At 42.2% G+C, this 26,110-nt stretch overlaps 3 protein-coding genes and 1 pseudogene across 4 annotated transcripts; 2 read left to right on the top strand and 2 right to left on the bottom strand.

Annotated features, from left to right (window-relative positions):
- Positions 1-746: 746 nt before the first annotated feature.
- Positions 747-7,646, bottom strand: tatdn1 (TatD DNase domain containing 1; the record flags this gene model as incomplete). The annotated part of the gene is made up of 12 exons (XM_079288684.1): positions 747-1,417; positions 1,545-1,671; positions 1,855-1,925; positions 2,938-3,014; positions 3,537-3,577; positions 3,659-3,744; positions 4,028-4,070; positions 4,343-4,486; positions 4,681-4,744; positions 5,101-5,150; positions 6,787-6,852; positions 7,568-7,646. The coding sequence occupies 12 exons, from the start codon at positions 7,644-7,646 to the stop codon at positions 1,315-1,317; spliced, it is 951 nt and encodes a 316-aa protein (XP_079144810.1). The 3' UTR covers positions 747-1,314.
- Positions 7,647-7,917: 271 nt separating this feature from the next.
- Positions 7,918-10,316, top strand: ndufb9 (NADH:ubiquinone oxidoreductase subunit B9). The gene is made up of 4 exons (XM_079287921.1): positions 7,918-8,039; positions 8,901-9,093; positions 9,608-9,721; positions 9,959-10,316. Exons 1-4 carry the CDS (start codon positions 7,951-7,953, stop codon positions 10,088-10,090), a joined length of 528 nt encoding a protein of 175 aa, XP_079144047.1. The 5' UTR covers positions 7,918-7,950; the 3' UTR covers positions 10,091-10,316.
- Positions 10,317-11,116: 800 nt separating this feature from the next.
- Positions 11,117-16,037, bottom strand: LOC306791218 (angiopoietin-4-like; annotated as a pseudogene). Its single transcript has 6 exons — positions 15,380-16,037; positions 13,163-13,372; positions 12,411-12,545; positions 12,118-12,334; positions 11,351-11,546; positions 11,117-11,263 (listed from the first exon to the last, which is right to left on the bottom strand). The product of its transcript is annotated as an angiopoietin-4-like (transcript).
- A 6,754-nt stretch (positions 16,038-22,791) lies between these two features.
- On the top strand, positions 22,792-24,239 carry pomca (proopiomelanocortin a; the record flags this gene model as incomplete). The annotated part of the gene is made up of 2 exons (XM_079288396.1): positions 22,792-22,908; positions 23,664-24,239. The coding sequence occupies 2 exons, from the start codon at positions 22,792-22,794 to the stop codon at positions 24,237-24,239; spliced, it is 693 nt and encodes a 230-aa protein (XP_079144522.1).
- Positions 24,240-26,110: the final 1,871 nt, after the last annotated feature.

Here is a 26,110-nt window from a genome sequence, read left to right as displayed (position 1 = left end):
GGCCATGTGTGCTTACGCATACATGGAATTTGTCTCCGGTTTCCACTCCGCTCTCAATGTACAAACACAAATTTACAATAAACAAGAAAATATATGCATAAAGAATAAAAAAGGGCAGCAAAAAAAGTAGAACGGATGTAGGTATAGACATTTAGCTATATACAATATAAGTATACATATATATCCAAGAGAAAAAGTGTATATATATATACATGTGAACATAATCCTATAGACAATGGCATGAATTGTAAGTGGTGGTAATAGTGTAGTATAATTTATTTATTGTTCATGACAGTGACGGCCAGTGGAAAGAAGCTGTTCCTGTGTCTGGTGGTTTTGGCGTACAGATCCCTGTAGCGCCCTCCAGAGGGGAGGAGGTGGAACAGCTTGTGTCCAGGGTGTGAGGGGTCTGCAGAGATCTTTCCAGCCCGTTTCCTGACTCTGCAGGTGAATAAGTCCAGGATGGAGGGCAGGCTGGAACCAATGATCCTCTCTGCAGACCTAACAATCCGTTGCAGTCTGTTTCTGTCCTGTTTGGTGGCCGATCCAAACCACACAGTGATGGAGGAGCAGAGAACAGACTGGATGATGGCGGAGTAGAACAGGATCAGCAAGAACAGTTTGAATCAAACCTGCTTTATTTAGTTATATTAAATGTATTTTCTTATAATTGTACATACTTTTCATTTATTTTAACATAGTCTTATGAAAAATTCAAACATATTTTGATCCGATATGCATGTTAATGTCCTCTTTCAACACGTTCGTTAATGTTTAGGTTTTTGTTAAGTTATTCATGATAACTGGTACATTTATGCAGACTTTTAAATGTTTTTTTGCATTGTTTAGAAATTTGCATAGATAGCCTTATGATTGAAAAAATAGTTTGAGTGTAAAGAATGTGAGAGCGTATATGTTCGTTTAAATAACATAGAAGAAGTGAGGCAGACCTTATGACCAAGGCTTACATTTGGTGCCAAAAATAAAAAACAGAAACTTAATTTAAAAGCACATGAAACACAGAAAATAACTAATTGTTTAAGCATTAAGGAAAAACTCATGAAAACATAATTTATTTTATTTCAGAAGAAGACAGATCAGAAGTTTTTTGACTTTTCATAATTGGCAAAGAGAGAATTGTACCCATCATTCACACACACGCGCGCACACACACACACACACACACACACACACACACACACACACACACACACACACACACACACACACACACACACACACACACACACACACACACACACATTGCTGAAGATCGTGTCAGTCGGTCTCCTGAAGGTTGAACGTGCTTCGTCATCAGCTGGAGCTGAAGAAGACTTTGATGGTGTTGTTGTAGATTGCGTTGGCGAGCTCCAGCGGCTCCTCCTCCCTCGCTGCAGCCATCACCTCCAACACTTGTCTGGACGAGAGAAATAGTGAAATCGATGAATCAGCTTTTGGACTGAAGAACGTTGATGTTTGCTCGCTTGCAAACTGATGAATTTATCGAGTGAGTTCTGCAGAGAATCCACCTCAACGTTACTCACATGATGTGACACGGCTCGTTCCTGTCCTTCAGACAATGCCCCGCCTCCCACTTCTTCTTTGTGGGAAATGTAGTTTTTACATATTTGGAGCCTGCATGCGTGTTCTTCACGCCACACCACGGAGCATCTGGGAAGGAGCAGGAAGGTATGAACGCATTAATAACTGTCAAACAGCAATATGACGCACCAAACATCCAGATCTTTTGTTTTGTGTAATGATGAGCATTCGTGTATGCTCTCCAATATCAATATCTTCTTTAATATGTATATCAAATACCTTTTACACTAAAACAAACTGAAGGCATCTCACCCGTTTCTATCATGAGCCTTTCAGTGGGGATGGACTTCATGGCTTCAATATTGGCCTCTGTTTTCAAGGAACTGAAAAATAGAAATAACGATAAACACTGTTTAAGATGCAGTATTAAAATAAATAAATAATAACAAAATGATGTTGTGAAACAGAGCTGAACTGATTTTTCTGTTCGATAATGATATAATATAATACAATATATCAGCGCTGTATTGTTCACATAATTGCGAATAAAAAACTAAAATTACATATTCAAAGAGTCATGTTGCTTTAAATACAGAATACATGAAAACACTTCCCTTCATTGAATCATTATTAGTAATAATTATTATTATTTTCAACAAAAACCCACCCAAAAATAATAATAAAAAATAATTCACCCAAAAAATAAAAAATCCACCCAAAAATTGAAAATTAAAAAATCCACCTAAAAGCAATAATAAAAACTAAAATCCACCCAAAAATAAAAAAATCCACCCAAAAGTAAATCATTTAAAAAATCCACCCAATAATAATGATTAAAAAAAATCCACCCAACAATAAATAAATAAATCCACCCAAAAATAACAATAAAACAAATCCACCCAAAAATAAAAATCCACCCAAAAAAAAGAAGAAAACCCACCCAATAATAATAATAAAAACAAATCTACTCAAAAATAAATGAATAAATAAATAATAAAATCCACCCAAAAATAAATGAATAAATAAATAATAAAATCCACCCAAAATAAATGAATAAATAAATAATAAAATCCACCCAAAAATAAATGAATAAATAAATAATAAAATCCACCCAAATATAATTAAAAAATAAATCCACCCAAAATTCTTTTTATTTTTTTTGGGATGGAGTTTTAATTTTTTGGGGTGGAGTTTTAATTTTTTGGGGTGAAGTTTTAATTTTTTTTTGCTGGCGGGAATGGGCTTCCATTGTTCAGACCGTGAGCAAGTCAAATTTTATTTAGCATGATACACTGAAGCCAACATTGTAGACCAGATGTGGAGCTGAGTCCACATGTGGTTCATGTCGGGTCAAGTCTTCGGGTTCAGCTCAGGGGAAACACTACATCCTCTCACCATCCATTTATTCCAATGAAGAGGTCCAGGTCAATGAGAGCAGCCGCGTCCTCTGCCGTCCCGTCAAACGAGTGGACCTGAAATAATAAAACTCTCAGGTAATCAGCTGGATCATAGTTTCGTTTCCAACTTCAGTGAATTCATTTCTTCTTTCTTTACCACGATAATTACATTTGTGGCAAACTACCATTCCAGTGAATTACGTTTCTATGTCTTTCAAATGTGAAAGCAACATTCTACAAATATTTCCTACAGACATCTTGTAATGAGTGTTTGAGATCTTTCTGCAGTAAGTTTTATTGGAACGTGTGTCTATTAACTGCATCACTTCCTGTAAACTGGAGATTACCGAGGATCCCACAATGCAATGCACAATGCACACGGAGGACTTAAACAGCTAATTTAAAGAAGAAGCGCCAGACAGCTTCCACAACATCTTGGAAAATCAAAAATTTCAAACAAAATCAGTAAAAAACGCAAAGTAGCAAAGTATGAATCCCTTTTAGTGAAACACTTTAAAGTGTCTTCCTCTCTTGTATACTTTCTACCAGACAGTTATCTTTGAAGTATATCATAAAGTGTAAAGCAAATGTCCTCACCACTCCTCCAACACATCTGTCTCGGTTTCTCTTCATGATGTCTGTCAAAGAGAGACAAAGAAACAGTCAAATGCTTTGTACAACAATACAAAGCACACCAGGTCCTGAGTGAACAAACCTACCGATGAACTCCTGATGGGAGTTCCTGCAGTGGAGGAACATCGGCAGCTGGGTCTCCTCTGCCAAGTCAAACTGCTTCTCAAAGTATCTGTTCCACACCAGAACAAGCAACGAGAGGAAACAGTGAAAAGACTATTTCAGGGCTTCTTCAAACTTTTGTGACAAACAATTTAACAATTACTCAACCAAGTTATCAATAGATTCGTTTGTGATGAAAACAATTGTTACACGTAGCCAGGCGTCAACCTCCAGGTCTGAAAAGTGAAGCCAATGCTTTATGTGTTAAACCTGCATTCTCTCTACTGTCCATCAGGGGGCGACTCCTTTTTTAAAAGAAGCTTTTAATAAACGACAGAGACAAATAAACTTACTTGAGTTGAGTCTCTTTTGGGCAAAATTGCAACCTGTCGAAATCTGTAACAGGGAGAAAAGACACATTACAGTCTCATTAAACAATGGAAAGTCTTACGATCCGCACATCCTACTCCCACACTCGACTTTATATTTGATATCATATTTATATTCTATAGAACAATACACACTGATGTAGTTGTATAAAAAAAGCTAAGAGGCACAAGTGTCAAATTAGTTGTGGATAAAATTTGAAGAATTTCCGTTTCCTTTTGTGTTTTACATCTTTTTTTAAATGATTACTGCACAAATGCAACACCGTCACCAGCACCCACCGAGTCCGCACTCTCCGACGGCCACCACCTTCCCTCTGTGCGCCGTCACCAGCTCCCTCAGCCCTGAGAGGTACTGGGATTCACCATTCTGCTCAAACTCACTGCAGCGGGTGGGATGGCAGCCCACCGTGCAGTAGAACTCATCTGTAACACCGACACACAGGGAGCGGGTGTAAAGGGGCAGCACAGAGGACAGAATCAGGCAGATTTGGTCGATTCTGCTCCTGAAGAACTGGACTCGTGAATTCACATTGAGGTCGTGCACCAGGCTCTGCGATACCATCGTAAAAAGTCCACAAAGAAATCCACAACACGTCTCTTGTGGTGGTTTTCGTTACCTCTGGTCTCGGCTAGTTTAAGAGCCTCCTTGCTGTCTTCGAGGTTTCCTCCTGTGATCATAAACTGGAACAAAGCGACAGGTTTTACATTACTTATGAGACAAAAATTCTAAATGGCTTTTCGGTGTTCAAAAACAAGACTTAAGAGTCTCGGATCACCACAGTTACGACTATTTAATGCTAAAGGGAACACGAGCGCCTTTCAGTGCAGTCCGTCCGATGGTTGTTGAAACATTTCCCTCAAAATCACAAACGTCGACCTCATGATGGTGCAAGAGGAAAAAGTCAGAGGATCACTAAAGTCAGTGGGATTCATCCTCTGAGGACCATGAATGTCTGCACTAAGTGTCATGACAATCCATCCGACAGCTGTTGAGATATTTCAGTCAAACCAAAAGTAATAATGGAGACATGGCTTACCTTTTCGACTCCGGTTCTGAGAGCTCTGTCAATGACCTCATTGAAGTCATCTGTCACAAAATCACAACTGGTCTCAGGTTAACTGGTCTCAGGTTAACTGGTCTCAGATTAACTGGTCTCAGGTTAACTGGTCTCAGGTTAACTGGTCTCAGATGAACTGGTCTCAGATTAACTGGTCTCAGGTTAACTGGTCTCAGGTTAACTGGTCTCAGATTAACTGGTCTCAGGTTAACTGGTCTCAGGTTAACTGGTCTCAGGTTAACTGGTCTCAGGTTAACTAGTCTCAGGTTAACTGGTCTCAGGTTAAATGGTCTCAGGTTAACTGGTCTCAGGTTAACTGGTCTCAGATTAACTCGTCTGAGGTTAACTGGTCTCAGGTTAACTAGTCTCAGGTTAACTGGTCTGAGGTTAACTAGTCTCAGGTTAACTGGTCTCAGATTAACTGGTCTCAGGTTAACTGGTCTCAGGTTAACTAGTTTCAGGTTAACTGGTTTCAGATTAACTAGTCACAGATTAACTGGTCTCAGGTTAACTGGTCTCAGGTTAACTGGTCTCAGGTTAACTGGTCTCAGGTTAACTAGTCTCAGGTTAACTGGTCTCAGATTAACTGGTCTCAGGTTAACTGGTCTCAGGTTATCTAGTTTCAGGTTAACTGGTTTCAGATTAACTAGTCACAGATTAACTGGTCTCAGGTTAACTGGTCTCAGGTTAACTGGTCTCAGGTTAACTAGTCTCAGGTTAACTAGTCTCAGGTTAACTGGTCTCAGATTAACTGGTCTCAGGTTAACTGGTCTCAGGTTAACTAGTTTCAGGTTAACTGGTTTCAGATTAACTAGTCACAGATTAACTGGTCTCAGGTTAACTGGTCTCAGGTTAACTGGTCTCAGGTTAACTGGTCTCAGGTTAACTGGTCTCAGGTTAACTAGTCTCAGGTTAACTAGTCACAGATGAACTGGTCTCAGGTTAACTAGTCACAGGTTAACTGGTCTCAGGTTAACTGGTCTCAGGTTAACTGGTCTCAGGTTAACTAGTCTCAGGTTAACTAGTCTCAGGTTAACTGGTCTCAGGTTAACTGGTCACAGATGAACTGGTCACAGATTAACTAGTCACAGATGAACTGGTCTCAGGTTAACTGGTCTCAGGTTAACTGGTCTCAGATTAACTAGTCTGAGGGTAACTGGTCTCAGGTTAACTGGTCTCAGATTAACTAGTCTGAGGGTAACTGGTCTCAGGTTAACTGGTCTCAGATTAACTGGTCTCAGATTAACTGGTCTCAGATTAACTAGTCTGAGGGTAACTGGTCTCAGGTTAACTAGTCTGAGGTTAACTGGTCTCAGGTTAACTGGTCTCAGGTTAACTAGTCTGAGGTTAACTGGTCTCAGGTTAACTGGTCTCAGGTTAACTAGTCTGAGGTTAACTGGTCTCAGGTTAACTGGTCTCAGATTAACTGGTCTCAGGTTAACTGGTCACAGATTAACTGGTCTCAGGTTAACTGGTCTCAGGTTAACTGGTCACAGATTAACTGGTCTCAGGTTAACTGGTCTCAGATTAACTGGTCTCAGGTTAACTGGTCTCAGGTTAACTGGTCTCAGATTAACTGGACTCAGGTTAACTGGTCTCAGGTTAACTGGTCTCAGGTTAACTAGTCTCGACAGCCCACAAGCCAAAAGTAAATGCGTAGCTCACCGTCGTGCTTCTGCTTCCCTCTGTAGAGTCCTCTGAACATCGGGTCGGTGAGGTTCACACCGATATCTGGAGAGGATGGAAGTTATCGATACTAAAATATTTCACACAAACATGTTGTTGTAATTCATTTTTGATCGTGCATTTTGACTGATGTTCTCTTGTGATATAGTTATGATATGATCCAGTGATCCTGCTGGAATGTCGTCTCTTGAAATAATATATATATATATATATATATATATATATATATATATATATATATATATATAATCGATCAACTTCTCATCTCAGTACAACACATTTGAACTCCTATTGTTCATCATGTCGACTCGGCTGCTTGTAAATATGTAAAACTACGAGCATTTGTTAAAGTGCATGATCATGACCCAGTCCGATAAACCTGCACATGGTTTAGGCTTCAATTTCCCAGTGGGTTGAGGGTTTGATTCCCACTCTAATATTGTGCAACCACCACCTTTCTTGACTCTATCTGCATTCACTTTAATGCCAAACACAGTACCTGTTGCTGATGTATAAGCTGTCATCAGGAGTTGTGAAATGCTTTCAACCAAAATCAAACCATCTGACATGTTCCTGCACACATCTGTACAGTTAGTAACTGCTGTGTTATCATTATGCAGCAGGGCTAACACAAACTAGCTCCCATGCTAACTCAAAACACGCATGCTTGTCTGTTTACCACCATTACCAGCATGCACTGACTCTCATCTAACCTTCTCTTCATGTCATGTAATGTAAACATCAAACACAAGTGTCTCACCGATGAATTTGTGCTGAGCCATGTTTGTAAGAGCAATACTTCTAAAAAGAACCACACATGCAGCTCTCGCCAATCCCATAATGCGTCAATACCGTAAGTACTGTAAATGAGACATGGCACATTATTGGTATAGTTAGCTTTTTTGTTACTTTCCCCCTCTTCTCCAAAGGTTCTAGACGAAAGATAATATGGAGCGAGTTTGGTTGTAGTTAGCCGTTATTACTAACATCTGTGATTCAATTGTGTGAAAAAATGGACAAAATAAACATCCAAGAAAATACGTTTACGCATTCTAAGTGCACTTACGGTAATACCGTCCACACGCCACATAGTCCCAGAATCCACCGCGCCGCTCACCGAGAAGGTGACAGGGGACGGTGAAAATGGCCACTGCCTATCTCACTCACCACCAGAAGGTGTTGCGGCTTTACAAGAAATCCCTTCGACACCTGGAGTCATGGTGCATCTTCAGGTTAGAGGAGCTTGTCTTCGTTTAAGAACCGCGAAAATAAAAACATAACACGTCGCTGCTGTACCGTAGACAGTCTGTGTTGGCTGTGCTGCTAAACTAACCAGCTAAACTAAGCTAACGGCTAGCCAGGTCACCCATTCCAGTCGAGTTATAGCCTTATAGCTAACAGCTAAATTTACAAATCTACTCTAATATATCTGAATAGACAAATACAGAAATCATCATACATTATACACATTAAGCTAGTTTACATTTTAGGAATCCACTTCGTGAGAAATCTCACTTGTCATTTGCTCACCACTCCAAACACTGTTCTGTGAAATCTATTATTGTTATTACTTAAGTAATTAATCAAGCTATCAACTCTGTTCCAGATGATGAACTGACTAATTCTTTTTTTTGTCAAATGCTGTTCAGTTTAAGTGAGTAATAGTTAAGTATGGTACATATAAATGCATCTATTTCTTATACAGGTAGCAGTTAAAAATGAATGAAGTCATTCACTCTAGATGTGGTCAATATACAATTTATAATATCTGACAATAAGTTACACATTGTAATAAAAACAATAACGGAGAAAAAAACAAATAGACCCAGATAACCCAACCCTTATGAAGAAGAATCAAGAACAACTTCGACATTGTCAAGCTTCTCGATGTTGCAGTGTAAACATGGAACGCACTGTCGTGTTTCTTCTTGTTGGAGCTGAAACAATGAGCACACGTGATGATTTTGTTTGTCATGTTCGCGCTCTATCTGCACTAGAAGTCTTGCGGTAACAGGACACATCCGAGTCTCTCTCTACACTCTCAATTGTATGATTTATGATGTGTAACTGTTTTTTTTATTTTATTGTTACAGAGACAAATACCGGTTCTACGCCTGCCTGATGCGAGCTCGCTTCGATGACAGCAAGGACGAGAAGGACATGGTGAAGGCCACCATGATGCTGAAGTCGGGAGAGGAGGAGTTCTGGGCCAACCAACACCCTCAGCCCTACATCTTCCCCGACTCCCCCGGCGGGACGTCCTACGAGAGATACGAGTGCTACAAGGTGAGGCAGGGCGTCACGGGCTGTCTGGATGTTATTACCCTGTGGATACACATTTCTTCTTCTTCAGTATTTTATCTGTTACTTTAACATGTGACATGAAAAAAACACAATTATTTGAACTTATTAGTTTGAGAGTTTTCCTGGAAACATCTCTGTGAGGATACAATAGGTTTGTAAGTTGTTTCATATTTTTCCCTTTTTTTCTGTAACTTAAAGCCGAGGGATGTTTCAAATACAACCTTAAACTTTTCATAAAATGTTCACAACAATGTGACCGATATCGACATGCAGCACTGTGGTCTGTCGACTCGTTACTGCCCTCTGGTGGAGGTGTAAGGGGAGTGCAACTACGACCATCTACGTCACATAATCTGACAAATTCTGTCCTCAAATCTTGAGCGAGTTTTTAGCAAAGAAAAGGAACACTTGAAAGTACTTATTTAAGATTAGAATAATGACAGGAAGATGCAGACGATCGTAATGTAACGTCCGGAGCGCCGCTCTGTTCCTGCAGGTCCCAGAGTGGGTGCTGGACCACTGGCACCCCTCAGAGAAGGCCATGTACCCCGACTACTTCTCCAAGAGGGAGCAGTGGAAGAAACTGAGAATGCAGAGCTGGGACAAAGAGGTGAGCGTTTCAGCATCCGGTCCGTCTACCCATCACGTGTTTTACATTCCACCGTGTCGCCTCCTCTTTGTGCTTTACAAGAAGCAAAATAGACATTATACTCCTACCTATTTATACCCCTTTAATATTTAAGGTACTTTGATCAGTGCAGAAAATGAGCTCTGTGGCAAACCGATGTTTATGATACTTGCATGTTTGGTTCAGCACGTTAATTGTCACAATTGATCTTGGTTCCAGGTCGCCCAGCTGCAGGCTGAGACTTCAGCCGCAGGCCCCAAGACCGAAGCCCTCCCTCCCGCCCGCATTGAGGGAGACCTCCCCCCTCTGTGGTGGCAGTACGTCACCCGCCCCAGGGAGCGCCCCACATAATAACCCTCCACCCATCAATCTTCAACACACAGCAACAACAACAACAGCAGCACGAAGTCTGGCTGAATTTACATATTTCTGTGAAGAATGTTTGACGAGTCCTTCACCTGTGCAGGTTGCACGGCTGAGAAAACAACCTGCCTCAATTCACACTGATGTGACTTTGGGAAGTCCTGTAGATGTATCAATGAATACCTGTAACTATTAATAAATAATTATTTGTAAATGTGTGTGTTGTGTTCAACTGCAAAAAGAAAATCCTCTAAATGCAGACATCTACAATGAGTAAAATGTGAGGTAAAGCATACTAACTTTAATCTGTTCCAAAACATCTTTCCTACCTCCAAATATCCCCAGAGTTTAAACGTGTCTTTATAGATCTTCTCATCCAATTCTATATATATATATATATTTATATATATATATATACACACACACACATTGGATATTCTCCCAAAAAGCACGGAGTGCTTTAAAGGTTCTGTAGTAAAATGCACATTATGCTTATAAGACCTCTGCTCAGGTGGAAGCTAAAGAGAGCTTTGCTGGGAATTGTGTGCAGTCAGCAGACTCCATGCACCAATAATGATAAAGGTGTAGTTTGCTCCACCCTGACATGTGCAACAAAGCGTCCAAGAGAGGGAGAATCAGTCTGCACCCTCCTGTGACGCACTCGAATCATCCAAAGAGAGTGAAATCACTTATTGTGGGTGAACCAGGGTCTGTGCACGGACCCTTAAGGGTGTAGTTGCAACACTTTGACATCAGTGTCTTTACTGGTGCAACAGACGAAGCAGAAGAAGTCCGTCATGATTATGAGCCTCTAAATGTGACATTAAAGGCGCTGGATATATGCTGAGAAATCAAAGTACTTCCAGTTATAGTTACTTTATTCATACAGCATAAAAAGTGCATTTGTTGGGGACTGTTTTCAGCAGCGTATGAATGCAGAATTTGGTACGTGGAATTTTTGGCAACCACTAGAGGCAGCTAGCAGTCCTAAGAAAGCTGCAAGCAGGGCTTCAGCTATGGCGACAAGCGCGGCCTGAAGTTGCGCGGTCGCATCATCATGGTCACCGCCTTCAGAGAGTAGAAGTCCGACTCGTTCCAGGAGAACCAGACGATGCCGTCCGGCCCGAGCAGGTTCTGAGCTTTCAGAGAGTAGCGCCCCCCCTGGTGGAAACAAGGGTGTTTCATCAGGAACATATTGATAAACCTGAGTACCGGTCCTACATCTGGTGGCGTGCTGTTGTCTCTGACCTCGTAGTAGACGCCGTTGAGGTTGGCGTAGAAACACTGGTGGAACCACCAGCCGGCGTGGCTGATCTCGGCACAGATGTTGCCGGTGTCTGGCGTGCTGAAGTCGTGCTGGTCATGGTACCAACCGAACGAATCCTCCACCGTTCCACTGAAACCAGACACATGGAGGCGGTACCGGTTCTCCTCGTTCTCTATCCTGCATGAGGAGGAGAGGAAACCATAAGAGTAGAGAGAGCCACTTGTCCTGCAGCCCCTGACTGTCCTCTACGTGTTACAATAGAAGTGTCACCTATTGGTTTGTGGACTACTGTTTTGAAGCATCGAGTTCAACATTTTTGGTTGTCGCCATCTTGGTTTTTTTTGCAACCAGAAGGAACACAAGGGGGTGGAGCTAAGTAGAACCGACATTTTTCAGTGACCAAAATGTTACAATTATCTTTTAAAGTTAAAGTTCTCAGACAAAAGCACAGACAACTTCCTGACAGGAAAAACCGCTCTGGTAGCGAGCGACCTGTCAATCACAGTAAGCAACTGGAGACTGAGAGCATAAACTCATGTTTACAATGTTTACTGAGGGAATAAATCAAGAGAGAAGTAGAGTCATTTTCTCATAGACACAACCAGAGGAGTCGCCCCCTGGTGGACACTAGAGAGAATGCAGCTTTAACACGTGAAGCATCAGCTTCACTTTTCAGACCCGGAGGTTGACGTCTGGTCTGATGTCTCTGTATTGTTTACGACTCATCTACATCATCCGGTCTGTCTACCTGAAGCTGTGGTACAGGGCGTGTTTGTGGGCGTGGCTCCAGTCGTGCAGCTCCATGCGGAGGCTGTAGTGGCCCTGGTTGGACAGCAGGTGGAGCTGTTGGTTGCCCAGCCAGTGTTCCTCTCGCGGCTCGCCGAAGCCGTCGCGGTACTCCGACCAGCCGCGGTTAAAGGTCACCAGGCCGCCGCGCCGCCGCTGAAACACCGTCCAGCCTCCGCCTGGAGCACACACGAAGAAGAAACATGTCTTTGTGTCGATACCTTGTACTAGATAGCGCGAGCGTGTGTGTCTCACCCTCGGTCTCCATGTCGCAGTAGACGGGCAGGGCAATGCCTGGCGACTGGATGATGGTGTAAACACCGGAATGACGAACACCGTTGTAATACAGAGACGCACAGTCGGACGGACAGAAAGACAAGCGCGGTCCATCTGAGGGATGGAGACGGAGAGACATGAAACGGTCAACTAATGATGGAACTGTGAAATCCTGAGTTGTTAAAATCTTGTCATAGATCTTGTCATAAAATCTTGTTATTAGCTGCTTATAGCTACTGTAAACAGGTTATAATTATATTTATCTTGCTGTGAAAACATCCTTCAAACAACTGGATTTATTCAAGTTTCTCACCAACACTACATTGAATTCGTTAGAAAACATTGCAATCCTGCTGTACAGGGCGGCGTCTTGCCAAGAAGAGCAGTGGGATTCATTATAACGCTTCTTCTACTGCGCATGCTCTCCTCCGGACTAGTGGCGGGGAGGATGAAATGAAGAATGAAAACGTAACAGGTTGTTTTCTCATTTCTATTTTTTCTCGTCCCCTTTCTTCGGATTATGTGACTATTTCTTACACATTGCACCTTTAACTGTTAACACAGGCTGCAAAATCAGATTTTTGTAAAGTCAAATACATGTTGAATGCCCTGCAGCAACACACTGCTGCTGTGTGTTTTGATTGGGTTAAAAAGTTCCAGTTAGGTTGCATGAACCTCATCATACGACACGCAATTCATGCAACTCACCACTGTGCCGGTTGCATGTGTACCTGGTGGCAGCGTGTCCCGCGGGCCGAGCAGCGCCGTCGTTCTGACGCCGTTGATGGCGCAGCCCGTGTTGCGCTGCGCGCCGGCGGCGGCCGAGAGGTTGCGCAGCTGCGCCTGCAGCTCGGACAGCAGTGCCGCATGCACCAGGAGCAGCGTGTCGGTCTCGGTGTGACGCAACTCCAGAGAATGCAACCGCTGGTCGAAGGGCGACTCTACACGAACTCTCTCTTCAGCCTGAGAGTTCAAAACAGAGAAGAGTTGGTGAGGGTTGATGTTGTTCTCCTGTTGTAAACAATGGGGCGCTAAAAAATGTAAAAAAAGTAACAAAAGTAAGCACAATTTCAAAGGAACGCTCAATGCATCTACAAAGTGTGTTTTTAAATCGTGCAAACCAATTTATTTGTAAATATATTTAAATATGTGGTTTAAACTTCCAAACACATGTCTTCCAATATATTGGGCGGGTGAGGTTAAAGGGACAGTGTGTAACATTTTGGGGGATTAATTGGCAGAAATGGAATATAATATTCAGAACTACGTTTTAATTAATGCATAATCGTCATCCACAGGTCCGCCATCTTGCACCGCCATGTTTCTAGAATGGACAAACTGAACACTGGCTCTTGGGAGAGCCATTCGTGTTCTTACGTTACCTGAAGGGATCCGTACCAAATACATGGTATCAAACAGGTCCAGGTGCTAAATTAGGGGAGTATTAATAAACTCTGACGTTTCTGTTCTTTTTTATTATTCCTTTTTAATGTTTAGGTGTAATTCATTATCACACTGCAGTGCTCATCTCAGCTCTCTCTGTCGGGCTGAGCTCCTCCAACTAAACACACACAGACGCTGTTCAACAGGCATGCACACACAAAAGTGAAACCTAATTCAATCAACTCTGTCAGCAGTCTCTCACCCCATCAGCCAAATGTTTGTTTGTAAAGCTGTCTGTATGTCGTCTGTTTATCATAGTTTGTTCTCGTGAACTTCTCAAAACAAATGGAGGTCCCACAAAGAGCCTCGCTGTCTGAAGATGAACTGTACGGCACACGGATGAATGCGTACTCGCGGATACAGAAACTATCATTTTGGTTATTTTGTTTGTCTTCATTTTGGCAGGATTTTACTACTGCCTCATTTGTGTGGTACAATAAATTGAATTACCAAGATGTCGGATCACCAAAATGAATACTTTTCAATTACAGGACACACAAGTACATTTAGCCCATTGAGTAGCATATGCTCAGGGGAAGGGAAAGCATTCCTCTACTAGGACGTTCGTCAGCAAACAATGGCAACTTTTACAAAAACAAGCAAATATCAGACAGCAGTCTTAACTCGACTTCGACCAAAGGTGGCCCCGAGACACTCCAGGTCAGAAAAATACTCTCCGGGTCGGGCAGACCAAAAGGCCTGCAGCTAATCCTGTTAGCATTCAGGGTTAAGGAGGACTTAGTGGGTGTCAATACAGGGAGATAAAGACAGACAAAGACAAATAGAGACAGAGAGAGAGAGGAGGGTGTCCCAATCATCTTTGCCCCGATAACACATAAACTGCATGTATGTGTACATTATCACAGTTATTGTTCGTGTTTGTAGCATTGCCTGTATTGTTTCTGTTCAGTGAGGTAGTGCGTTAGCGTGAATATCAAAGTACAACTGAGGCCGACTGGACATGTGGCCTGTTGTTGATGCCAGATAAAAACTCACCAAAAATAATTAGTATTAATCTTTTGAGGAACACGGATATCCGTGCAAACGTTTATGACAATCTGATGTAAAGCGTTAGAGATACACCACTCCGGACCAAAGTGCTGGACAGACATCAAGCCTACAGAGGGATGCGTATAAAATACAACAGTAAAAAGAAAGGGGTTGAAATAGACGAATAATACCAAACAAATGTTTAATCGGACGTAAAACGTGTTGAATTATAAAATATAGATAAAATGTATCATCAATCATTGAGTCAACTCTAGAGGTATCTACTTGTGAATTTTACGTTGTAAAACAAACTTTGTCAATCTCTTAATCTTGTGTTAACCACAGACCTCATTTCAGGCTACGAACCAAAACCCCTGTGACTTTGAGACGAGGGAACCTGAAAGAATTCTACCTCATTTTCAGGTGTTAGGACTCACTCCTGCAGGACCCGATTCATAACATGTCCAACTATTCTGTAAGAAAGTTAAAAGCTGCCATTTCATTCTGACAGAGACAAACTGTGAACTGTGCACGGCCGTGTACCTCCAGGGACTTGACTCGATGGCGGTGGTTCCTCAGCTCCTCCTGCAGCTCTGACATCGTCTCCCTCAGCTCCTCCAGCTGCTCCTCTCGGTTCTGGTTCTCGTGGAGCCAATATGAGATGTCGTCTGTGCAGCGGAACATATCCGGGCAGCGTTGCTGCGACGTTCCCACCGGCACCGGCGGCAGCGTGGCCGTCAGCCGGCACTGTCCGCTCGACGTCAGCTGGCTGCTGTACTCGCCGCACTGTGCCGATGAACTGACAACAGTCCGGTTGAAGCTTTGGTTGGTTCTGTCGTTAACACCGGTGTCGCTGCTGCGTATGAATGGTGGGGAGTTCGCCGACAGGTCGGAGTGTGTTTCCAGGAGGAAGGGAAGAGGATGCCAGTCAGCGTCCTCATAGTTGCCTTTGTTTGTGTCCCAGTTTGTGTCAAAGTCTGTGTCTGCTACATCCATGCTTGTTTGGATGTTCATGCCCAGTACATCCCCGTTATGTTCTGTGAAGGTATTGGGGTGTACGTCCTCATCGCGTCCAACGTCTGGACGTTCGTCGGAGGCCGCAAAGTCACCGGTGACATGGTGACACCGGCGGGTCAGTAAGACAAAGGTTAGCAGAATGGATCGCCACTTCATCCTAAACATTCAGTCACTCACCCTCACTGATTGTTGCTGATTGTTATTTTGATCCATAGCAACTTCAAGTGAAGTCATCGGTTTGAATTAGCTGATCAACGTCAAGGTCAGACGTCAGCTACAAGTCGAGGTCCAGACTTCACCCAAAGGTACACTTGGTTTGTAGGACGGGGAAAAAATGTAGAAAACAAAGATGAAGTCCGTGGATTTTATTGTCCATGAATTGTGACTTAAACACAATCCGGTTCTCCCTCTTCAAACTCTAACATCCCAGCCAGGTTTCTACGAAGGTGCTCAACCTGGTTCAGTGGCCCATAGACGAGTGCTTTAACATTCACTGGATTGGTCGAGGAAGAGATCTCTGAAAGGCTTGTTAACTTTTAGCCCAGGAAACACGGTTACAATCAATGGAAGGAGCAGGTTTCTATACATCATTATGATTTTACCAGCAAGCCTTGAAGTTCTTGAAGAGAGAAACCTCTTTGACATGAAAAGAGTCGTTTTAGACAGGGATGATGGTCCTTCTAAACCAGATCTAAACCAAGCCCCAAACCCTGCTACGGTCCCAGCCAGGTCAAAGGAAAAGTTCAGACCTGCTGGTTCAATCTTCCACTTCGGTTGAAACAAACTGTTGAAGAGCAGAAAGAAAGTCTGGATCACATTTACACATACCTTTGACAATGTATGCCACAAACACAAACGTGCTGGACAACTTCAAGCTTTCAAATGTGTTCATTTGTGGGACAAATCTGCTTTACATCTTGGGTAAATTAAGACCCTATTCAAACCAAAACGGAGGGTATCTATGTTCCCAGGGACCTATGTTTGCAGGCTCATATGGTTTACAGGGTCCTAAGTTCCCAGGGTCCTTTGTTTCCAGGATCCTATCTTCTCAGGGTCCTGTTTAAGTTCCCATGAAAAAACAGATGCAAGAAACTAAAAGTTCATGGAAACCCAGGACCATTAAAACGATCCCTGTTGGTGCATTCAAGGATGCTCCGACATCTGAGATTCAAGAGTCAGCTGATGCACAGAAACCTTAAAGAAATAACCAAATTTAGATACTATGAATCTTTATTCCTGCCGTTGGCCGTAAAAACATTGTCATTGAATATAAACTTGCGTGTTTTGCAAAATCATTCAATATCAACAATCTTCTCTGACATTAGTGTTGTTCTTCTCACAGTGTCTACGTCCTATGCGCTTGCTTCCTTGTCCTTAAATGCAACTTCAAGAAAGTGTTCAGAACAGTCCCTGCTTTCAACTGTATCACCACACGATGGCATCGCAACTTTGACAACAAAACTAAAGGTGAACTGTTAACTGTGAGTGTCTAAAGCGCTGGCAACAGAGCCAGTGCGCTAAAACTTAAAATAAACAATCCTTTGCTTTGCAAGAATTTTACATTTAATGTAAATCACACTCCTACCTGTTGCCCTGTACGTCCCAGCATTGCAACGCTGAATTCATCTCAATGGAAAAGCATCAGGACAGCCAGGAGAATATTTGTGTGTGTGTGTGTGTGTGTGTGTGTGTGTCTGTGTGTGTGTGTGGGCACCGGGTATGACATCTTATCCTGATAATCCTCTAATGGGATTGGCAGCAATTGGCCTTGAAGGTAATAGATTAATAAACAAATTACATATTCCCTCATATACACATTTTAGTGGATACTGTGTTGTATATGATTTTTAATGTTTATATAATGCTTATACATGTTTAATGGGAGGAGCCTAACAGTAACTTGCTGTAGGCTTAGGATCAGCCCTAATCCCCTACAATGTTAATTACATCCCATGATACTAAACCTGAAGCACAACAAACCACAAACTGATGATATTGGACACAAGTTTCCAATATAATCACAAAATATATATATGGACACAAAATCCAAAAGTACTTTGAAGTTACAGAAGTAGAACTTCGTAAACTGAAACAAACTGTGATTCTGTGACTATTTATTGCAGGAAGTTGAATTTAACATGTAATATTCTGTTATTTCTGTTCAGTGTAGACAAAAGGACAGAAAGACGGAAATAATTGCAGGAGTCGGTGAGTAAAGTGCCTCCACGTCTGATACTATGTCGATAATGTCAGCGGTTGGCTCTTCTGCCCGTGTCATCGTGCCATTACCTCTTCATGTTTTTCCTGAGCATCCTAGAGTGTGTGTGTGTGTGTGTGTGTGTGTGTGTGTGTGTGTGTGTAATGGGCTGAATGGAGGTTCAAGGCTGTGTGAGTCCTCTAATGGGTTTATATTTACCTGCTTGCCTCCAGAAGATGCTCAGTTTGTTCCATTAGTAAAACAGAAAAAAACAGACGCAGTCGAATCTTTGTCTGAATCAGACTCGAGAACAAAACAACAGAACTTGAGTTCTCGATAGAGAAACAGTTTGAACGAAAATGTATGTTTTGTCACAAACATTTTTTTAATTTTGAGAACACAGCAAGGGAAATAAGATTGCTTAGCGGTAACTGGTCTTTGTATTTTTTACAGAATAATGTGTGTAGCTTTGATAGATGTTAACAAAAGGTCTTAGAGGGAGATTCTTGGCGGATGTCGACAGTTTTTGGAGCTCCCGGACAAAAAGCCTCCAGAACAGAAGCACATCAGTGTTGGTTCTTGTGTGAACTGTGCAAAGACAGAATGATGAACAAAGGAAATGGTGCCTCAATCAACAGACTTAAAAAGGGGCTCAAGGACAGGAGGGTCTCGGTTTTCTACAAAACTTTATAATGTTTTATAGATCACTAAGATATGATTGATTTCAGTATTCTTTCTTCCTCCACTTGCTTCTATTTAATTGATTTCTGTTCACTTTTTCTTTGTGGGTTTGGTTCCACTTACCCGACCAATCACCAACGCAAAGTTGCCGTGATTGTCGGAAAAGTTGCAAAAGTGTTCGGAAACAGATCTTCCAAATCGGATGTTGGAACGGTTCGTTCTTCAGACCATCTGCACTTCTGTTGACGGTGGTGGACGTAGAACCGAGAGAGGCTCCTGGTGCACGAAGGGTCTTCAAATGAGGCTTCCGACGGATGATTCATCTTAAAGTGAGGAGGGGCTTTGGACACAGAGCTTCAAAAAAATGAAGTTGAATGAAGTTGATCCTCATCAACCTTTTCCCCGGGGGTCCGTTAAACAAGTCAATCCCCTTTCAGATCAATCATTAGTCACAGAGAGGGCTCAGAGAATGGAAAGGTGTGTGTGTGTGTAACTGTAGACGCTGACCCCGCAGGTTTGAATCCCCTCTTCCACCCCTGTGACACCATGGCGGCTTGGTGTTAATCTGCCTGATGCGTCGGCTGACATTTAACACGTTCGGAGGCGGAGGGAGACTTCGTGGTGCGTCTCTGTCTTTTGTTGTGCCTCTACGTTTTTTCGTCCTGAAGTCTTCAGCTTTGGAGTTTGAAGGTTGATGTGTTTCCTCCGTGAAACCACCAAATAAACAACAACAACGTCATTCTTAAAAACATACATGTAGATGTGTCAGGAAACAGCTAACGTCTACCTGCTGTGGTCACAAGGTGAAAACAGACTAATCAGATAGAACTATTAGAACCCATAATACCATATTATTTATTATGCCAAAAGAAGATTTAGTATGTCCCAATACAAGGTATGTTTAATGCAGTATTCCAAAAATGGAGTGCAGCAGGGTTGGCAGATTTTTGTTCTCATATCTAGTCGTCTCATTTAGCGGCCGCTTTTTTCAAGACACGTAAAAGCTTCAATATTTACGAGAAGGCTATTTACTGACGTATTTTAGATCTGCTTGTGTTAGCCACAGACCTTATTTCATGCATCTAACCAAACACGTATTCAAAAAACCCATTGAGTGCAAAAATGCTGACTCATTGCTGGGCTTTAGGACTCGTTCCTGCAGCGCTGTATATCCGGATTTCCTGCTGCATGCTGTTCTGAACTACAATCCTAAGATACGTCACATCTACTGAGAGCAGAGGCAGACGACAGCTCATTGACAAAGGTCGCCGGATACGTGAGCGAGCAACGTCATCATCCTCGGTAGCCCAGCACGTCAAACTACGACGCTCCACTACGGCCGCAGTAAACACGTGGTTAACGTTGTGGATCCAAACAGAAACACTGAAGGATGAAGGGTTCACAGTCCAGGCACAAGTGCTCTTTCAGTTCCAGGAGGCTTTTTCTTAAGTCTCCGGCTTCACTGGAAACCCAGGGTCTAACATCACATTGCTATGATTTGTGGTTAATTCGCTTGGACAAAGTCTGCAGTAATGCGGACCTACAGAAAGGGTTCATAATGGACTCAAAATGTCTCTGAGAGAGCCCTCAAACACTCGATGATGGTGTAAATACTGCAGGACTGATGAGGGAAATGGAGAACAGGTGAGCAGGTCAGGTGATGGAGGGAAAATCAGGAGGGAGGGGCCAGATGTGGGAGTCACGTGACTGGGACAGGTGGATAAGTGTGAGGACATCTGGTGGACAGGTAGAGAAGAGCAGTGAAAGGGCCTGAGGAGGCAGAATGGCCAAATATAAACACAACCGAGGGAGCTATTGAGACGCTATCTTAGCGTGTTAGCATGCTAACACTGACTACTTACCACAGTACAGTTGTACAGCTGAGGCTTCTGGGAATGCAGCTACTTTTGCAGATATTTGGTCAAAAACAAAAGTTTTGGACAACTTTAAATGTAGACCAGATGATAGCGCTAAACAACGCTTATTACAAGTCATCCTGAAGGGAAGATGAATGAGTACCAAATGTGGTTATCTGTCCAATGGTTGAGATAAAAAACCTCACGGTGGCGCTGAAAGAAAAATCAGAGGATCACCAAAGTCAGTGGGGTTCATCCTCTGGGGAACATGAATGTCTGTACAAACTCTCCCAGCAGTCTGCTTAATAAATGTTGAGATATTTCAATCACTAGAGCCACATTTTATTTAATATAACCGGAGGAATATAAGAATAAATCAGGTTTATAACCAGAACTTTCCAACAGTTTTCGGTTTTCTTCACAATGAGCTGCGTCGTTTCCTTGAAAGTTCAGCTTTTTGAGTTGGGAAGTTTTCATTGGAGCGTGATGATGGTGACAATGATGATGATGATGATGATGATGGTGTGTGTGTGTGTGTGTGTGTGTGACGTGGGTGTGGGTGGAAGAGGGGGATGATGTTTCATTGATTGTCTATTTTCATGCAGCAGTGTGTGTTTGCAACCATGAATGAGAAAAATGATTCGGAGATTTCAGGTAATGACGTCATCATTGTGTGTGTGTGTGTGTGTGTGTGTGTGTGTGTGTGTGTCCTTGGCTGACAGGATATAAAGTCGCCTGGTCAGTTGGAAGGACTAAAGTGGAGAAGAACAGAAATCTCAGTCCAACGAACTGAAAACAGCAGCGAGAGAGAGACAGCGAGGTGAGTGTCTGAATATTATGATCTTTTTCTTTGTTCAAATTAGATTAAAAAGCTGTTTTCTACATTCTACTCGTGAACAAACTTTTAAACTAAAAGGAGGACAGATGTAAAATGAAGAAAAAGCAAAACAAAAACATAATTATAATAATAATATTGATAACAAGCAATATCACATCAAAACAGTGATTACAAAGTGCTTTATAAAAGGCAAACGTAACATAATAAATAAAGAGTTTTAAAGATATGATGAAAAGAAGAACATGAAATATAAAATACGTTCAATTATATTTGTAAGAAGAGAGAACAGAGGAAACTTTCCAAACATGTTTCTGTGGTGATTATGTGAAATTATTAATTTTTGAACTATGAAATATAATAATACTATCTGGATGATTTTTTGTGGTCATATGAAACAGTTTTGCGCATCATTGTATTGTAATACTAAACATACACAACATAACATGATGTGCATTATGCAATTTAAATGAACAAGTTCATTAAAGTAGTAATGTTCTGCTATTATCTTGTGATCATAAAATAGAAATTCCAGTGATTGAAAAGAAAGTATTTAATAACACGTCATCTGAAACCTGAGGGGAAAATGAAAACAGTTTTCTTGGGTATGAAATTTGAATCTCGTCAACCCAACGTAGAGAAATGTTTGAGCGGATTTTTGTGTAGCAGTAAAAATATGTTCACGATTACAAGAAAACAACTGAAATCCATAATTATGTCTTCTCCAGGCTGCAGTAGAACCAGGGTTCTAGTTCACTGTGTCAGCTGCAGATTCATTATTGTATATTTTTTAATATACTGGTATTATACTTTAATATACTTTCTTTTTAAAGTGACATTTTTTTGTATTTTCCTTTTTTTAGTCAATGTGAGTTTTTTTCTTTTTTAGGATTTTAATGTTTGATGTTTAATCCACACTGTTTCTTATTTTGAAACATATATATATATATATATATATATATATATATATATATATATATATATATATATATATATATGTAAATATATAACTTTATTTAGTGTGCTGTGCTGTAAATATGTTTTAGCTGTGGGCCTACATTCAACACAGTAAAAGATTGTGATTGTTAAAATGTTTTGTTCTCATGGATATTAATAGTAATTGTAGATCAGTAGATTATTTTTGTGTTCAATTTTAGATGATTAATTCATTTGCATTCATAATATTTACTTTTAAAACAATTATCAGGGCTTTAGATTAAAGCCAAACAAATGAAGGTGATTGGATGTGTCACAAATGAGAAGCTTTTATTTTGAAATGACTGCAGCTGATCACAGACAGAGAAGAAGATAACAATGCATCGATGTACGCGTTGCAGAGAAATGTGTCTTGCGTGGCTATTGGTGGCTGTGGTGGTGGTGGGCGTGGCCAGAGGAGACGCCAGTCAGTGCTGGGAACATCCGAGCTGTCAGGACGTCAACTCTGAGACGAGCATGATGGTAACACACACACACACACACACACACACACACACACACACACACACACACACACACACACACACACACACACACACACACACACACACACACACACACACACACACACACACACACACACACACACACACACCTGACTAGGTTTAAAATGAGTAAATCCTTTCACACATCCTCTCTGTCCTCTGTTGGTTACAAACATCTGCACACATCCTCTCTGTCCTCTATTGGTTACAAACATCTGCACACATCCTCTCTGTCCTCTTACAAACATCTGCACACATCCTCTCTGTCCTCTGTTGGTTACAAACATCTGCACACATCCTCTCTGTCCTCTTACAAACATCTGCACACATCCTCTATGTCCTCTGTTGGTTAACATCTGCACACATCCTCTCTGTCCTCTTACAAACATCTGCACACATCCTCTCTGTCCTCTGTTGGTTACAAACATCTGCACACATCCTCTATGTCCTCTGTTGGTTACAAACATCTGCACACATCCTCTCTGTCCTCTGTTGGTTACAAACATCTGCACACATCCTCTCTGTCCTCTGTTGGTTACAAACATCTGCACACATCCTCTCTGTCCTCTGTTGGTTACAAACATCTGCACACATCCTCTCTGTCCTCTGTTGGTTACAAACATCTGCACACATCCTCTCTGTCCTCTGTTGGTTACAAACATCTGCACACATCCTCTATGTCCTCTGTTGGTTAACATCTGCACACATCCTCTCTGTCCTCTCCTCCTGCAGGAGTGCATCAAGCACTGTCACTCCGACCTCACTGCCGAGGTGCCCGTCATCCCGGGTGCAGCCCACCTCCAACCCCCTCCTCCTCCTGCTCCTCCATCAGACCCCGAGTCTCCGCCTCCCCTCTCTTTTTTATCACCCTCCTCCTCCTTCTCCTTCCCCTCCTCTCCTCAGGCCAAGCGCTCCTACTCCATGGAGCACTTCCGCTGGGGGAAGCCCGTTGGGCGCAAGCGCCGCCCGGTCAAAGTCTACGCCTCCAACGGCGTGGAGGAAGAGTCGGCCGAGCTGTTCCCCGGAGAGATGAGGAGGCGGGAGCTAACCGGCAAGATGATGATGATGGAGGACGAGCAGAAGGCGCAGGAGGTCGCAGAGGAGGAGGAGGAGGAGCAGCTCCCCGGTGACTTCCACGAGAAGAAAGACAGCACCTACAAGATGAAGCACTTCCGCTGGAGCGACCCGCCGGCCAGCAAACGCTACGGCGGCTTCATGAAGAGCTGGGACGAGTGCAGCCAGAGGCCGCTGCTCACGCTCTTCAAAAACGTCATCAACAAAGACGGAGTGCAGGAGGGAGAGCAGTGATGGAGGGAGGAGGAGGAGGAGAAGGAGGGAGGAGAGGGAGGGAGGGAGGAGAGGGAGGAAAGAGAGGGAGGAGGAGATAGATAGAAGAGGAGCAGACAGATCCTTCAGATCCGAGCTGGGCGATATGGAGGAAAAAAATCTAAATATCAAGATATTTTTACACCAAATATATACCTCGATATCGAGACGATATTGTCGTATAGATATTGATATATATGCAGATATATCCTCAGGCAACCCTGTCTCCTAGAGAATTAGGTTTTTAGTTTTTATTATCGATTAATATGTAGATTATTGCTTTAAATAATTGTTTAGTTTATAAAGTATCAGACGAGTATAATGTCCAATTTGATGTTGTCAAATGTCTTTTTTTTGTCCAACAAACTGTCACACAATGCGATGATATGCAGAGAAAACACATAAATATTCACAACTGAGACTTTCTTTTTGGAGACTGAATCAAGGAATCAATTGTCAAACGAGGCCGCTCTCACTGTTGACTTCTCCATGAAACCAAGACCGAGATGTTTCCCTCAAAGGCCTGAACACTAGTTTTCTCAACCAGCTCACGAGTGAAGATAAGATCGATCAGATAATCCTTTATTCGTCCCTCAGTGGGGAAATTACAGGATTACAGCAGCATTGCTCACAAGTAAATAAAATAAAAGATACAAATCAAGTAATATAATAAACTAAACAGTAAACAGTAAAACAGTAATAAAATAAGACAGTAAAGAAGAGTATTAAATATACCAGTATATACAGAATATGCAGAATATACAGACAGATCAGGTAAATACTTAAACATATTGGATATTGCACGGATTAGATTAGATATTGCACCAGGTGAATGAATTAAAGTGTTCAGAGTGTTCAGAGTGTTCAAAGTGTTCGTGTTCAAGTGTTCGTGGTCCACCGAGAGCAGTTTGTTGTGCAGCCTGACAGCAGCGGGGAGGAAGGACTTGCGGTACCTCTCCCTCAGACACCGGGGGTGAATCAGCCGGAGACTGAAGGAGCTGTGCAGAGCTGCCAGAGTGTCCTGCATGGGGTGGGAGGCGTGGCTCATCAGGGATGAGAGCTGATCATCCTCCTGTCTCCCACCACCTCCACAGTATCCAGTGGACACCCCAGCACGCTGAAGGTTCCTTTCATGGAAACACACGAAAGGTTTGAATGATTTCACATGAGCGATGTCTGTCCTGCTCTGTGCTCTTCTCACTGGTTTCACGTGGATCGGGGCTCACTTTGAATACAAATAAATCAGATTTTGAGTGTGAAACTCTTAATAATAAAACCTAAAGATGATTTAAAGTGTGATCAGCCTTTAGTAGGTCCGGGGTTTATTTCGTAAAGCAAGGACGGAAATTTTCAGTAAAAAGTTTTGCAGATAAATTCAGCATCAACAAAGTTTCTTTAAATTGACACAAACTTGTCTGTGTTCCGTCTTACTGTTGACTTGTAAATCATAATGTGCTGTGTCAACGTGGTGTAGGAGACAGGGTTACAGGTTACAGCTGCTCCTCCATGTCGAGGTTTGGTGGAGATTGAGAGTTATTGTTGTCACGATGAAACGTTTAGTGTTCACACGAATGACAGTCAGTAACTTCAACCACAGAGATGTCCTGCAACGAGAGAGAGAGAGAGAGAGAGAGAGAGAGAGAGAGAGAGAGAGAGAGAGAGAGAGAGAGAGAGAGAGAGAGAGAGAGAGGAAACATGTTTTATATATTGATTCATGTCAATAAATGTAAATTACATGAAAATATAAAGTTATTTGCAAGCAAAAGACACGAGGAATGTTTTTTTACTGTCTGTCTGTCTGTCTGTCTGTCTGTCTGTCTGTCTGTCTGTCTGTCTGTCTGTCTGTCTGTCTG

The sequence above is a fragment of the Melanostigma gelatinosum genome (genome assembly GCF_949748355.1).
Source record: "Melanostigma gelatinosum genome assembly, chromosome: 17".
Classification (NCBI taxonomy): domain Eukaryota; kingdom Metazoa; phylum Chordata; class Actinopteri; order Perciformes; family Zoarcidae; genus Melanostigma; species Melanostigma gelatinosum.
This window is presented reverse-complemented; position numbering and strand designations above follow the sequence as displayed.

Bases quoted from the DNA above. Each gene is read 5' to 3' on its own strand.
- ndufb9 (XM_079287921.1), top strand. From the start codon at position 7,951: ATGGCCACTGCCTATCTCACTCACCACCAGAAGGTGTTGCGGCTTTAC. The intron at 8,040-8,900 runs GTTAGAGGAGCT...TTATTGTTACAG, and splicing joins GAGTCATGGTGCATCTTCAG to AGACAAATACCGGTTCTACG. The intron at 9,094-9,607 runs GTGAGGCAGGGC...CTGTTCCTGCAG, and splicing joins AGAGATACGAGTGCTACAAG to GTCCCAGAGTGGGTGCTGGA.